We start from the raw sequence: 14,815 nt of genomic DNA on the forward strand, positions 1-14,815 counted from the left end.
GTATCTTATCCACAAATGAAATCGAACTGTGAAAATACCAGATTATTATCTAGAAACGTAAAATCACTTGACACAGTTTCCAATTCCAATATACAATGTTATTCTTTATCAATTTCCTAGATTCACCAAGAGGGAAAATAAAGTGGTAATTTTTATAAAGGGATATAATGATACCAATGTTGACAAGTTAATGAACTGCAAAAAAATTGAATCCATACCCGCAGAGCATTTCATTGCAGAATCTAGTCATCTTTTATTCATGAAAATATAATGATTGTTTATTTTCCAGGGGACGATGTCGATAAAATGATGAAATCAGGGTCTTCTGCCGTCGTACCTACAGGCATGAATAGCAATGCCATAAACAACAAAGCAAGAGTTAAAAATTTCGACGCCAAGGCAAACAGGAAAACAAGAAGTTCTGACGGGTTCCAAGAAATACAGTTTGAGGCCTGCTCCAGCGGCCGGTCACGGTCACCCTCTGTGAGAACTGACAACAGCATTTTTCCTTCCCGCCCACCCTCTGCATCCACCGAAATGTCACCTAGGTTGCCGTCATCCCTCGCAAACCGATCTGAAAATAAAACACCTTTTTTGAACCTCGCTATGATTGGACCTGTGGATTCCGGAAAGTCTTCACTGACTGGGCGGTTACTTTACAACTGTGGCGTTGTTGATGAAGTAACCCTTACAAAATCATCAAACGACGCCACTATTGTGAGTTTAAATTTTAAGCCCATGTCCCTAGGACAGACGATATCTCAACATATATCTGTATTTTCAATTACTGCGATTTTGCTTTGAGTTACATTTTTGAGAAACTTTACATTCAAACTAGTGTCTCAAAATCAAAGGGAGAGAGAGAGAGAGAGTATTGATTGATGACTCTACTTGTCTTTGGCCTGTCTCAATTATTTTATCTGTTCTCATCTCTCATATTAATGTCGTCCATCACGAACATAGTTATTGATTCCACAATAAAGAGAACAGATGAAAAGTAAACAACATAAAGGGAATGTCTGATCTGAGAATAAGGTTGTTTCTAAAATCTCTAATAACTGGATTGATATCTTGGGATTAAAAAAGAATCTAATTTTGTTGAAAAGTTCGAATATTTCTGTCTAATCGTCCTCGAACCCAATCGCGCTAAAATTCCTTACAACCTTATAAACTGGTATAACATTGTATTTACATGTAGTTTAGCTCGGTAGGGTATTCAGATTTCAACAAACTTTCCTGTAGGAGGTGCAGCTGCATTTTTTCTTTCTGCAGCCATACCAAATAACAAAACCTCAAATGGAGAGTATATCTTGGAAACAAACAATCACTTTATAGAGAATTAACCATTTTTAATGACATGTACTCTACATACGGTGAACAATCTTATCAAAAGAGTTCGATAATTTTTCTTTTTACTTAGAAATTGTGTTTAGCTACGATAGTGTGTCCCCTGAGTATCCCCAAACTGAAAAAAAGCTTTGTACGAGCCTGGAGAAAAAAAGAATAGCTTCAGTTTTTATCAATGAAATCTTTAAATTAATATATGTACACGTACATTATTACATGTTCTGTTCGATAATGTTTGTTGTTTTGAATAGGCTGGGAAACCATCACTAAAATTTGCCTGGTTAATGGACAAACTGAAAGTAGAGAGAGACAGAAACCATTCTATAGATAGCAAGAGTCGGCGGATGGAAACATCACTCTATAATATGGTTGTCATCGACTGTCCTGGACACCGGAACTATATTCACAACATGATTACTGGGATATCACAGGTAATGGTATCAAACTATCAAATTTTTCCACGTGCCTAGATGGGCACTTAGACCATCACCAAGTTTTGCATTCTAACTTAAATGTTCAGCTGCAGGTTTTCAACATTCATATATTGATTATTGTGCTTGATATTTATTATATACTAACTACTTTGAAACAAGTAGGAAATTCTTCAAAAACATATGTCAGGTTTGAATATTTTTAATATTCCCAACAATCAACATGAATTTGAATTTTCATATCTATATTGGATTCGAAACTTCACAATAATCTTTACAAAGATAAATAGCGGGTTCCAGTAAATGTTCAACCAAGCCTCTTTCTTTACTCCTCACTAAGATATTAACAGTAGTGAAGGAGAAACTTCAGGAGTACTGTACAACGTATATTTGAGAAGTGGTGTAAATCAGATGTGGATACTTAAAAACTCCAAAGAACTTTTGGAAAATTTGAAGTCACAAAATTTTACCAAAATCAACAACATAAAAACTTACGACTTAATATACAGCCATTCCCCACGATAAATTAAATTCCAGGCTTTTGATATTATTGACAGCTGCTTTTTCAATAAAAATGGAACTCGTAAATTTACTTACCTTGTCATTGGTCATTTGCAAAATTATTTTATTGAAAAACATTCTGATTGTACACAAAAGTACTCAGAAGTCGATATTAAAAAGATGCTTGAGTTTCTGATTGACAATATCCATGTGGTTTTTGGAGACCAGGTCTTCCAACAATCTATTGGAATTCCCATGGGTACCAATTGCGCCCCGTTATTAGCAGACATATTTTTGTATTGATATAAAGCAGGATTTGTTCAAAATCTTATACGTGAAAAGAAGAAAACACTTGCTGTGGCCCTCAACTCGACATTTAGATATATCGACGAAGTATTGTCTATTAACAATTGTTATTTCCATTATGTCGATATGATATATCCCGGTGAGCTTGGAATAAAAGATACCACAGAGTCTGACACATCTGTTTCATATTTTGATATTTTACTAGAAAAGGACGTTAATGGTAATCTAACAACTTAGCTTTATAATAAACGTGAGGACTTTAACTTTTCAATCGTCAGCTTCCCTAACTTATGCAGCAATATACTTTCATCCCTGCATACGGGGTTTATATCTCTCAGTTGATTCGATACGCAAGAGTATGCTTTACGTATGAACAATTTTAAAATGAGATAAGTTATTGACAAACAAGTTGATGAAACAAGGATATCAACAGTCTCGTTTAAAGTCGTCATTTCGTAAGTTCTATGTCGATACAATGACCTTGTCAGCAAATACAATTAATCATTAAGTCAAATGCTGACTGACGTTTTTCATACTAATTGTTAGGCCATTGTTTACACACTGAATTGTGGACGGATTTTCCCGTTGTTTCCCGATCATGACAAGGAGCACACGGCAGGTGTGACCGGTCGGCAAATGATGCTCTTTCCTCCATGACACCTGATCCTACCTCTGATGTTTTAGGCGTCCATGTTTGCTCAGCTCCAAAATTTGTATTGTTTAATGGACTTTTGAGCTTGAATACTGTTCGTCATCTCCATGTTTTTCATAACAAAATCTAGAGAGCAAAACAAGTAAAAATAAACAGCCATTACATTTCCAGAATTTAAATGAACTGTGTTTCAGAAATCTATGGTACTAATAATTTACAATTTATGTTGTTCCTTGTCTTTTGTAGTCAGATGTCGTTGTCTTAGTTGTTCCTGCTCCAAAGAAAGAATTCGAGCTTTCAATCACAAAAACTGGACAACTAAGAGAATACCTCAACATTGCATACTCCATGGGTGTCAAGAAACTCATTGTTGCTGTTAACAAAATGGACGCAACATCGCCACCCTATTCACAGGTCAATGATTATAGTTAATGTTTGTATTTTTTTTATTGTGGATTTAACATATGGAACTCTAATGTTTATGATACATGTATGAAATGGTATTTCAATTACACCTGTAGTAATTAATTTCTAAATCACTATTTGAATCTTTGTCTGAAAGTTGATTACTTTCATTGACGCATGTTGAAATGTCATGTTTGGCACCATGATAGCTTTTTATGATTTAATTTTAACACTATATATATATACAGATATCTACAGTAATTTTATCTGTCGTGGTGTCGTCTGATTTGTCTGCTCCATGTAGTAAAACGTCAGGATAAAGCACTTCTATACGTGACTATGACTGCATTCTCCTTCTTAACCCTGTTTTTTTCCTGTGCCAATGCGCTGAACTGTTATAAACCGTAATTAACGATTAATTTTTTCTTTAAAAATATCTGCCTTGACAGAAGTTACAATAGAGTCGTCTGTGTTGTGTCAGCAGAGAAGATAATTATGAATTCTCTTGAACATCAATCAATATCTGTAATTTGAAACGCTTATTTGTTTTCATTGGAAATTGCGTCTGACAATTTACTTAGGACAAGATGTCAAAAATGAGAAATCTCTTTTTGGTTTTGGTTTTTTCTCTCTCTTTTTATAAGAATTCTCTTTTTCAGATAGAATATAATTCATGTATTCACCTCGTGCAACGTGTTGCGCAAAAGGTTGGCTACAACCCCAATAAAGTCATATTTGTTCCCGTGTCCGCCATTAAAGGTGACAACATAACAACACCAACAACAAATATGTCGTGGTACGACAACTGGGAGACACTCAGCAGGCCAGGAAATCACGTAACCGGTGTGACGTTATTGGACGCTTTACACAAGGCACAACAACCAACGCGTATGAATAGCAAGGCACTGCGTGTCCCAATACATACAGTATACAAGTTAGGGAGTACGTTGCATATTCTTCCAAGTTTGACTTCATACTTGTTACCGCTTTCCTTATTTTTTTCTGTAAAGATTTTTCATTGTATGTTGATTATATCTTTTAGTGGTGAGCATCATCAAAGTGCGTAGTTTTCCTAGTGCACATAATTATTTTTCTCTTCAATATTTAAAGCTATAGGTATTGTGGCAGCTGGTAGAGTTCATGCTGGATCTGTCAGGCCACAAATGGAGCTCAGTTTTGCGCCATCCCACAGAAAGTGTTCGGTATGTTATCTCAAACTAATATCTGTCTAAAATCATTCTTTATTCCCTACAAGGTATTTTAAAGACGATTTAAGTTAAGTTGTATCATTCATTCAGGCCCGTGCAATACAGATATTTGGAGAGGTAACCAATGAGGGACGAGCGGGAGACAATGTGGGTATTCAGTTTGAGGGACTGACTACAAACAAGGTTAAGAGGGGGTATGTGTGTGGAAACCTTTATGATGACCCTCCCCGCGAAGCCAAACAAATCACTGCACAGGCAAGTAACGTCCAATCACGTAGCAAAACAAATCACTCAAGATAAAACCGTGCCATTTAATAACCTAAAAGGTGACTCAATGTTTACTGAAAGGTGACTGAATGGCAAAGCTAAGTCATTTAGCTCCCTTTCAGTAAACTTCCAGTGATCATTCATTGGATTGAAGGCACAGTTTCATCCTGTGTCACTGCACAGGTAAACAGATTGTCATTTACAGGCACGTAGAATCAGGGGGAGCCTGCCCTCCCCTTTTCCAGACATAAGTTTTTCTATTGGAAATGTTCATTGAAAGTCTGGTAGCCCCCCCCCCCCCCCCGAAATAGGATATACGAGTTTGCACAATTTTCCCCTTTTTTCTTTTTTTTTGCTTGTCAAGTTGTCAAGTTTTTTCATGTAAGTTGAACATTTTATCCTTGGGTTGCCCCCCTTTCAAAAACGATGCTACGTCACTGATATAATGTTTAAATCTTTAGCATCTTGGCCCAATACTTTTGTTCCATAACCTATTTAAATTACATGTTTGTGGTCCATTCTTTGCTTTTGCATTGTTTCTTGATCTAAATAGATTTAGACAGGATTAGCTACCCGCAAAATCTTGAAAGAGCTTTCAGTCTCTTTTTGTTGAACATATACAAAATGAAGCAATACACTTCTTATTTGAATGTAACTAATTCTAAACAAAGGTTCCAGATCTTGACCTTTGAAAAAATCTGTAGCATCTTTAGAGCTGTTTATTACAATCAATGGATCTAACGCTATTTAGCCACATACAATTTTTGACAGACAAACTTCCGTATTATTCCATTCTTGGCAGAGGACATATACATGTACTTTATGAAATGTTGTTCTTATTTTTGTCATGAATATACGTACTTCTCATAAAGTTTGGTCATTTTAAAATTGCCATAACTAATGACACACTTCGTAATCTTTAAAGTAACTTTGTATTTCCTTCACATTTCTGTACATAACAAAACATATTTGAAAAATCATAGATCACTGCATATCATATTCTTTTCTGCTCTATCAGGATTATTATATTTATTAATATAGAGTTATGTGATCATAATATACAGTCCTTCATCATTATGCAAGCATATATTCTGAGTTTAAACTAAAGATATCCAAAAAAATACGTCTGTTCTACACTAGCTATAGCTTAAAATGAAAAATGATCATTATTTACATGCTGTTTTTGCATGTTTTACTATTTAAAAAACATAACGCGGATCATTTAAATTGTGCGTAAACACCGTGTGGCTAATAATGCAATGCAGAAAAAATATTTCTTTTTGACATTCACAGATACGCATATTGCACCATCCAGGGAACATTAAGAAAGGTTATTCGCCTTTGCTCCACTGTCACACCGCTATGACTGCTTGTACCATCACCAACATCATAGAACGGACAGATGATCGAACAGGAATGACAGCTGAAGACTTCCCGACATCCCTGTCGACCGGAAACGTTGGTCTGGTGGAAATGATTCTACTCAAACCAATCTGTGTAGAAACGTTCTTTGATTATCCATCATTGGGGAGAATCATTTTACGCGATTTGAAGCAGACGATAGCGGTCGGGGTCGTTGTCAAGGTCACTAAAAGCAATATAAAAGATATGAAAAGTTTATTGAAAACGCAAGCTGAAGAGAAAGCGGCAGATGAAACAGAAATAGATGAACTAAAAAATAAATCAGAGGGTTACGATTCACTTATGTCCTTATCAAATAACATGAAAAACAAGGATACAATTGATTGTATACACAGTAATGTGAAAAGTGAATGTAGTCTTAATACCCCTGCTAGTACAGACAAAGTAGAATCGGTGCTTGAAAGTCAAGAGCAGGGAAAATCTGGTACCGAAGACGATATAACAAATGGAAAGCATACACTGAAGCTGAGTATTGATGTAGCAGGAACAATGAACGACAGTGGATGTATGGAGGAAGATGTATAGTTCTTCGTCGTCAGGGAATCAGAAGAACACAATGACAAACACTTCATGATGACCCATAAAACTATAATAGTACATCACGAAGATATCATGTATTAGTATGTATTTTTTAAAGAGCTAAGCACGTGATTTACAGTTCATATACGACTGGTTACAACAAAAAGTGTTACACTGATATCATTGTAAAAGTCTACAATACAGATCATAGGACCCTATATAGTATTCCTATGATCTGCAGCGATGACCTAGAAATAGCTACACTGATATCACTGTACAAGTCTATAATACAGGTTAAGGGACACAGGTTTGGCTTTCTTAACTTTTTATTATCTGTTTTATTTGTATTTTATTGTAAAATTTTCTTTCAGAAACATTTTCACCAAACTTACCATGAAATCAAAGAGTGACAGAGTTAAAAGAGATATAGTTACTCAAGATTATTAATCTAGAGGATTAAAGATGGTAAATGTTTATAATTTCATAAAATCACTGAAATGTACATGGGTCAAAAGATTGGTAACAGAAAGTTACCAATTACCAATTCTAGCCATGGCTAGAAAAAAGGTAATGGATTTTTATGGATTTTGGTGAAGCTTTAATTTCTAATATTCTAATGCCTCAGAACAACATGGTGTGATGTTTTTACTTCATGGCACGTGTTTTGAAGAATGTAGATCATGATGTACATATGAAATACAAGGCTTGTGTTATTTCTGTATGGTAAAATTCTAACAAAGGTATATAACAAAAGCATTCTTATAGAAAATTGGTATAAAAAGGGGGTTGAAACATGGGTAATATTTTCTCAGATCATTGCAGATTTCTACCAAAATCTACTTTCCAAGAAAAACTCAATATTCCCTTTGTAAGCTTAATGCAGTATAATAGCACTGTGTTTGCTATTTAAAAGTTCTTAAAGAATATGTCAGTAGATAGAATGTTTTTGAGGAAAAAACACATTTATTTATCAAACAAACGCACTTTTTTATTTTGAAAATATTTTTTGTCATAAAAAAAGTACAAAAAGTATTTATAATTTTATAAACAAAAATGATACAATTCCTTCAGCAATTCCAAAACAGAATCTAGATTTATCTTCCGAGGGAGTAATAGATATATGTATTAAATGTTTTTAAGTATTGTTTTAAGACTAAATCTGATTCTTCTGTACAGTGGCTACAATACCGAATTCTCCATAGGATCCTCTCTGTAGATTCTTATCTTAAGAAAATCAATATAAAAAATACTCACTTTCTGTAAGTTTTGTACTCAGGAATCTGAAACTATACTGCATGTGTTTTTCAGTTGAGATCACATTGTATCTCTGGAGAAACTTGAGTTTACAATATACAGAACCATTTCAAAAAGACTAGGATTGAATTTCAAAAATATTATTTTAGATGAATTACCAATTACAACATAATTGAAACTTTATGATGCTCTATACAAAACAATTTGCCTTTTCATATTTATTACAATCAAAAATACATACTTTGACTGGTTTGCTAAGCTATTTGAATATGAAACACAATATTGAGAAATGCACTCAAAACGGTTTTATTTTGAAGAACAATGGATTTTCTGGGAAAAGGTTGAACCAAAATAAAGAAAAAATAGTTGAACGATGCAATAATAAAATTGAACCAAAATATTAAAAAGGTGACCCAAAATTTAAAAAAAAAAAATTGAACCAATATTAAAAAAATTGAAATATTTATGACATTCAAAAAAAATTGAACCAGTATAACAAAAAAGTAAAACCAATATTTAAAAAAAGTCGAACCAATGTAAAACAATGTGAAAAGGATATTGTTTTTTTTTATATCATTAGAATCGATTGATGATCAACTGATATAAATAATTACTACGAAGCAACCATATCAATTAAAGTGCAGGTGGGTGAATAAATGGGTGTGTGAGTGCAAAAAAAAGCTATTGTAATTTTGCTTTAAAATTTATTTAATATTTGTATGTGATAAATGGATAAAAATAATTTTAAAAAACACGAAGCATAATCTGAGTGAAAGAAAAACATATTTGTTCGATAAAAAAACCACACATGCACCTAAAGAGGAGCTGTAAATCCCATAAATGTCACGTTATTACAAGTTATTTTTAACAAGAACTTTATTATTTTTAAATCACATTGCTAGAAAAATACCTGGATGTTTCAAAAGCACTTACTATAATAAGTATTTTTAGACATATTCTTCTTCATACAAAAATATACAGATTAAAATACTCATTCATACAAATCTATGTAGCAATACTAAGCATCTGCTTATAGCTAATTTACAACACGATTGACGATTGGCTAAATTTAATGAACACTTTACGAAGATAAATCATAATGCACCTTAATTTTATGTAAACGATGTTAACGTAAAAAGAATTGAATTATTTATTTTTTCTTATACCTATTGTTCATATCGGAAATCCATGTAGTATAAACAACCCTAGGCGAAATATGGGGGCAATGAATTCAATTAAAAGCCGTTGAAGGAATGCTCATACAGAGTAGATTTAAGATAGCTTTCTGCAAATTTTTCTCAGCACAAAATGTTGAAAAAAAAAACTACTTATAAAGAACAACATTGCTATATCGTGGAATCAAAAAAATGCTCGTTTGGAATCATTTTTAGTTCTACTGGTCGAATTCAGAAGAGCTTATGCGATGGTAATTTGCCATTTTACCGCGTGTCTCTAAACAATTTCTCAAAATGCTATTACTATAACAGGCTCTGAAGGAGGAATAACATTATATGTATGTTCAACAGTGAAAATCTTTCACCTGCTAACCCTCCTACAATATTGATTTGATTTTTATCAAATTTGGTTCGTTAAAAAAACATTGAGATACAAATTTCTGTGACTTTGAAACTAATATAATAAGTGTTTCAAGTTTCATATACTTTACATTTGTAGAACTATTTATAAAGATCATCTGAAAATTCTGGTATTCGATGTGTTTACCCGAGGAGATATAATTTAGATATGTTTTAAACAGGTCTCAAGAATATTATTTATTAGAATTATTTGGAATCATACATAAACAACATACTGCTTTCAAATTATTTCACTTTATTCCTTTTGGGGATCACAAAAAAAACTTTCAATTGCTGTTTGTCATTAGGGGTAAGGTGGCTCATTATACTGTGTTATTAATAGTCAATCACACTCTTGCTTTATCTTTTTAATCATGTCAAACATGGTTCCGACAAGTTTGTTTGAATCATACCAGAGATAAAACAATGTTACCAGAGGCTTTATTACATTATAGGGTTGCCTTTCTTTGATTGCAGTAGCTGATTTCTCTTTAGAAAAGACTAATACTTTGAGATACGTGAAAGAATACTAAGAATTTGTCAGACAAAAAAGGACAAAAGTCTTGTAATCATACAGCCAAAGACAAACAAATAACGTAGATCAGTCCAAGAAGTCTCACAATGCGTGCTAATAGCTCGTTATTTCACTGCATCAAGTGCTTAAAACAAAAGATTAACAAAGGAGTCATTATACACTGTTCCTGTGCTTGGCGTGACAGAATCCTGTATAATTTATGATACTGTTTCTTGAGTCTAGGAGTGGATATTTTTCATATGTTGCTATATTTCACTTCCTTGAGTTAGATATTAGAATGTAATTAAAGGTTTTCCATTCTTTTTAATGAGGACGTCTCAACATCATAATCGTACATAACATGAAAAAAATTAAATCTGAATCTATGCAAAAACCTATCATTGCAAATCAATTTGAACAATAATGTTACTGAGCTCTTTATAAAAATAAAGTCAAAACCTTGAGTACTCTAATTTTTTTCACAGTCTGACCCCGGCTCATGGTTTCAAGAAGCTTGACGTTTCACATATTAGTTCTCTGTACACGTGCACTATTAGCTCTCTTAACACGTGCACTATTAGCTCTCTATACACGTGCACTATTAGCTCTCTGAACACGTTCACTATTAGGGTGAATTCAAAAAAAATGACCAAACGCATATTTATCAACCCACACTAAAAATACATGCAATGAAAATAGATTTCTATGTCTCAGCATATGTCTTTAGATAGTGTCTAAATACCTGCCAAATATCTCGTTGATATCTCAATTAACAAAAAAGTTATGCCCAAAAATGATGCTAAAATTGTCAGGAGTGCAACACCTTTTTGTGACATTTTGAAATTTCAATATTTTTTAGAGATCTGTGAAATAAGAAATAATGCTTCATGTTGAAAATAAGGACTTTCCTGATAATATTCAAAGTATTGAGCTTTAAATGTGGACTGTCATAACTTTTGTTTACTCAAGTTGTGGTCGTGGCTGATGTTTAAAAAAATGTTATACCATGTCAGGAGTGCAACAGAAAAAATGTAGTGTTGCCAAAAAACATCAATTGTAAAATTCTCATAGAAAATTAAGACAAAAAAGAATTTTGGAAGTGTAAAATAATAACTGATATACATTTTAAAACTTAAAAATGTTATATAAATCACAAGCAGCATTAATGAGAGTCAAGTATATGTGCATACCCAAAAATGTCAGGAGTGCAACATTTGATGTTTTGCTCCCAAGCATGAAAAAACTATTATCATTATATGATTTTCTGATTTTTATTTTGGAAAATAAAGACACTAAGAACATTTTAACCAAATAGATTTATCAATTACAGGATCTGTCTGTGCTTCAGATCCATATTTCTATGGTCAGGGGTGCAACACATTTTTTTAAAGATTCAAGTTGTGTGTCAAAAAGACTTCTATTCATGCTTAGAAGTATTCATTAATTAATAATGATCTTTTTGTATAATTTAATGCTAAATTATTGACAGTTTTATTATTAAAATCCTTCCTTTTTCAATTTTATCAATTCAGATGTGTTTTTATCTTTTTTGCGATTTTTTTAATGAATGTTAAAAATAAACGCACTAAAACATTGTCATGAAATTCAAGTAATTCCTCCTCAACTTCACTGAAACAACAGAACAAGTTCTTATGTAATTTTCACTTCACAATTCTACTTTAAAGGCACCAATGCTTTTGGTCAGGAGTGCAACAAATATGTTAGAATTATAAATCATCCAATAAGAATAAAAATAAAGAAAAAATGATGAGTAGAATTTTTCTGGTGGGTTACTGTATTTGTCTTCTAAAGGAAAATATGCTTTAAAATATATTTTATCTTCTAAATATACATTTAAGCTAGTTTTTTTTGGCATAAAATAGGGTATAATTCCAGATAAAATTTGAATTTTAAATACTTTCATCTGTTTAATTATGAAGTATTGGACTATAAGTATTGCACAATTTCATTACCACTTGATGTTGGCAACACTTTATGAATTTTTGTGTTCTATGGTTTTAATTTCAAACTTTACTGCAGTCAGGAGTGCAACAAAACTGGTTCATCATTACCGATGCTTTTTAACTATCTTTACTAAAAAATAAGATGAAAAAAAAATGCTTGATACTATTTGATGTTCAAAACACTATGTCTATCAACAAATTACAGAAAATTTACAGTCAATTCAGGGAATGTTTTTCATCATTTCACATATATTTTAAATACAATTTATATATATTACACTTTGCAAATAATCATGTTTTAAGGTCTTCAAAATATGAAAAACCTGCTGTAAATGATGAAAAATATCAACAAGACAAATTGATTTACAAAGTAAGAATGGGTTATTGTGTGTTATAATTTTTAAAACAATGTTAAATAAAATACATATCAGATGTCAGGAGTGCAACACAATAATGTAACATAGGGTCACTTCAAAATCTAGTATTTTTTGTAAGAGAACTCGTATATAACAATTCTTTTTTGGCCTAGATTTAAAGAATTGACTTGAACGGACAAAAAAGTGAACTTTGGGGAATTTTATTGCTTCATATTTTTTTCATATTAAAACTTTTCAAACCAGAATTGAAAAAATAATTTAAAATAACAATCAAAAAGCCAATTTTTTGTCACATGTACAAGAGAAGATACTCATTCAAGGTATAGATTTAATCATTTATACCCCTTTTACCATTTTGAAGCATAAAAAATTATAATTTCTTGTGATTATATATTTTAGAAAGTCTTTCAAGGTGTAATGATATTTTCTTTTTTCAAAAGAAATTTTACTAATAAAAATTCTGAAACTTTTTAATCCAATTGTCTATTCCATTGCCACTTCAGGATTTTGAACTAGAATGCATTTGCAATATGATGATATAAGTGAAAAATATGTTATAAGTAGTTGAATTTTGCCAAAAAAATTCAGTTTGGTGGTCATTTTTTTTAATTCACCCATTAGCTCTATGTACACGTGTACTCCACTTTGTGTAGGCCTGGTATTTTAAGAGAAAATTTTTAAAAGATTATATTCAATCATGCATACTATGTTTATCTTTTCTCCATATAGTCACCATAACTTGGGGAACAGGATTAGAACAAATCTGAATGTACCCTACTTGGCATGCTTGTTTATTAATATGTGTATATCAAAGTGTAGCCCTGCTATTTTCCAGAGGATGATCAAGATTATGGTCCGTGTAAACCCCTGAGTCATTTTCTGAGCAAAACCTACATAATCTAGTAATAGCTTCCTACATACTCTAGTATGCTTGACTTAGCGACCAAATTCTAGATTTAAAAAATGCAGAATACTGATCTAAGAGTTTAGCTTTGCACGTCAACTTTCTTGCGCACAAGAACTTAATTTCCTAAGCTTTATTTCAGCCTAAGAAATGATTAATTTGTTCTCTCTCGGCGCTCCTAAATTTCAAGTGTTGTTATCTTCCGAAGAGTGTTTTCCATTTTTCATACTTTAGATGTAAATGTCAAAAGAAATTTCAACATGGCATTAAAGTTAAAGCATTATAACCATTCAAGTTGTACAAAACAGGGAAAATGCAGATTGTGTCAGAGAGAGAGAGAAGGCCGACTAAAGAATTGGACTCCAGAACTTTCATAAAATGCAAACAAAGTGTAATATAAACGTTTTTAACAACACTATATATTTGTAAAAACAAACATAAGGGCTGACCTTTATAATATACATGTATGTGTAAATAAATAAATCCTTAATACAAGAAATATCAAACATAATAAAGAACGGACAATTGAAGATTTAAGATAGAAATAAATAAGAATGGTTAAATACACATGTGTAAGAAAATAGAAATCAGATGTGGATACTTAAAACTCCAAGGAACTGTTAGAAAATTTGAAATCACAAAATTTTACCAAATTAAGTAACATCAAATCAAAACGTACGACTTTTGAACACTTTACACAACCATTCCCCACGATAAATTGAAGTCCAGCCTTTTTGACATCATAGACAGCTGCTTTTTTCAATAAAATGGAAATTGTAAATTTACTTACCCTGACATTGATCATTTACAAAATTATTTTTTTCGAAAAACATTCTGATTGACTATATCTATACAGTTTTTGGAGATCAAGTCTTCCAACAATCTGTGTCGGAATTCTCATGGGTATCAATTGCGCCCCTTTATTAGCAGATCTGTTTTTGTATTCATATGAGACAAAATTATTAAAAAACTTAACCATGAGAAGAAAAAACACTTGCTGTGGCCTTCAACTCGACATTCATATATAAATTGACCACATATTATGAATTAACAATAGTAACTTCCATTCATATATCGACTGGATATATCCAAAAGAATATGAATTAAAAGGTACCATCGACTCTGTCACAACTGTTTCATATTTGGAAAATGTATTTGAAAAAGACGTTA

The 14,815-nt window shown here is 32.2% G+C and overlaps 1 protein-coding gene across 1 annotated transcript; it reads left to right on the forward strand.

Annotated features, from left to right (window-relative positions):
• Positions 1–295: 295 nt before the first annotated feature.
• On the forward strand, positions 296–7,064 carry LOC133181541 (elongation factor 1-alpha 1-like). Its single transcript, XM_061316029.1, has 7 exons — positions 296–717; positions 1,599–1,778; positions 3,484–3,651; positions 4,302–4,584; positions 4,753–4,844; positions 4,941–5,105; positions 6,411–7,064. Exons 1-7 carry the CDS (start codon positions 307–309, stop codon positions 7,062–7,064), a joined length of 1,953 nt encoding a protein of 650 aa, XP_061172013.1. The 5' UTR covers positions 296–306.
• Positions 7,065–14,815: the final 7,751 nt, after the last annotated feature.

This window comes from Saccostrea echinata, unplaced genomic scaffold (assembly GCF_033153115.1).
Source record: "Saccostrea echinata isolate AGI-Se365-2 ecotype Australia unplaced genomic scaffold, CSIRO_AGI_Sech_v1 ptg000001l, whole genome shotgun sequence".
Classification (NCBI taxonomy): Eukaryota; Metazoa; Mollusca; class Bivalvia; order Ostreida; family Ostreidae; genus Saccostrea; species Saccostrea echinata.

What these genes read in the sequence shown, in the direction of transcription:
- LOC133181541 (XM_061316029.1), top strand. Translation starts at nt 307, where the DNA reads ATGATGAAATCAGGGTCTTCTGCCGTCGTACCTACAGGCATGAATAGC. An exon ending in TGATTACTGGGATATCACAG is followed by an intron (nt 1,779 to 3,483) that starts GTAATGGTATCA and finishes TGTCTTTTGTAG; the next exon opens with TCAGATGTCGTTGTCTTAGT. An exon ending in CATCGCCACCCTATTCACAG is followed by an intron (nt 3,652 to 4,301) that starts GTCAATGATTAT and finishes TCTCTTTTTCAG; the next exon opens with ATAGAATATAATTCATGTAT.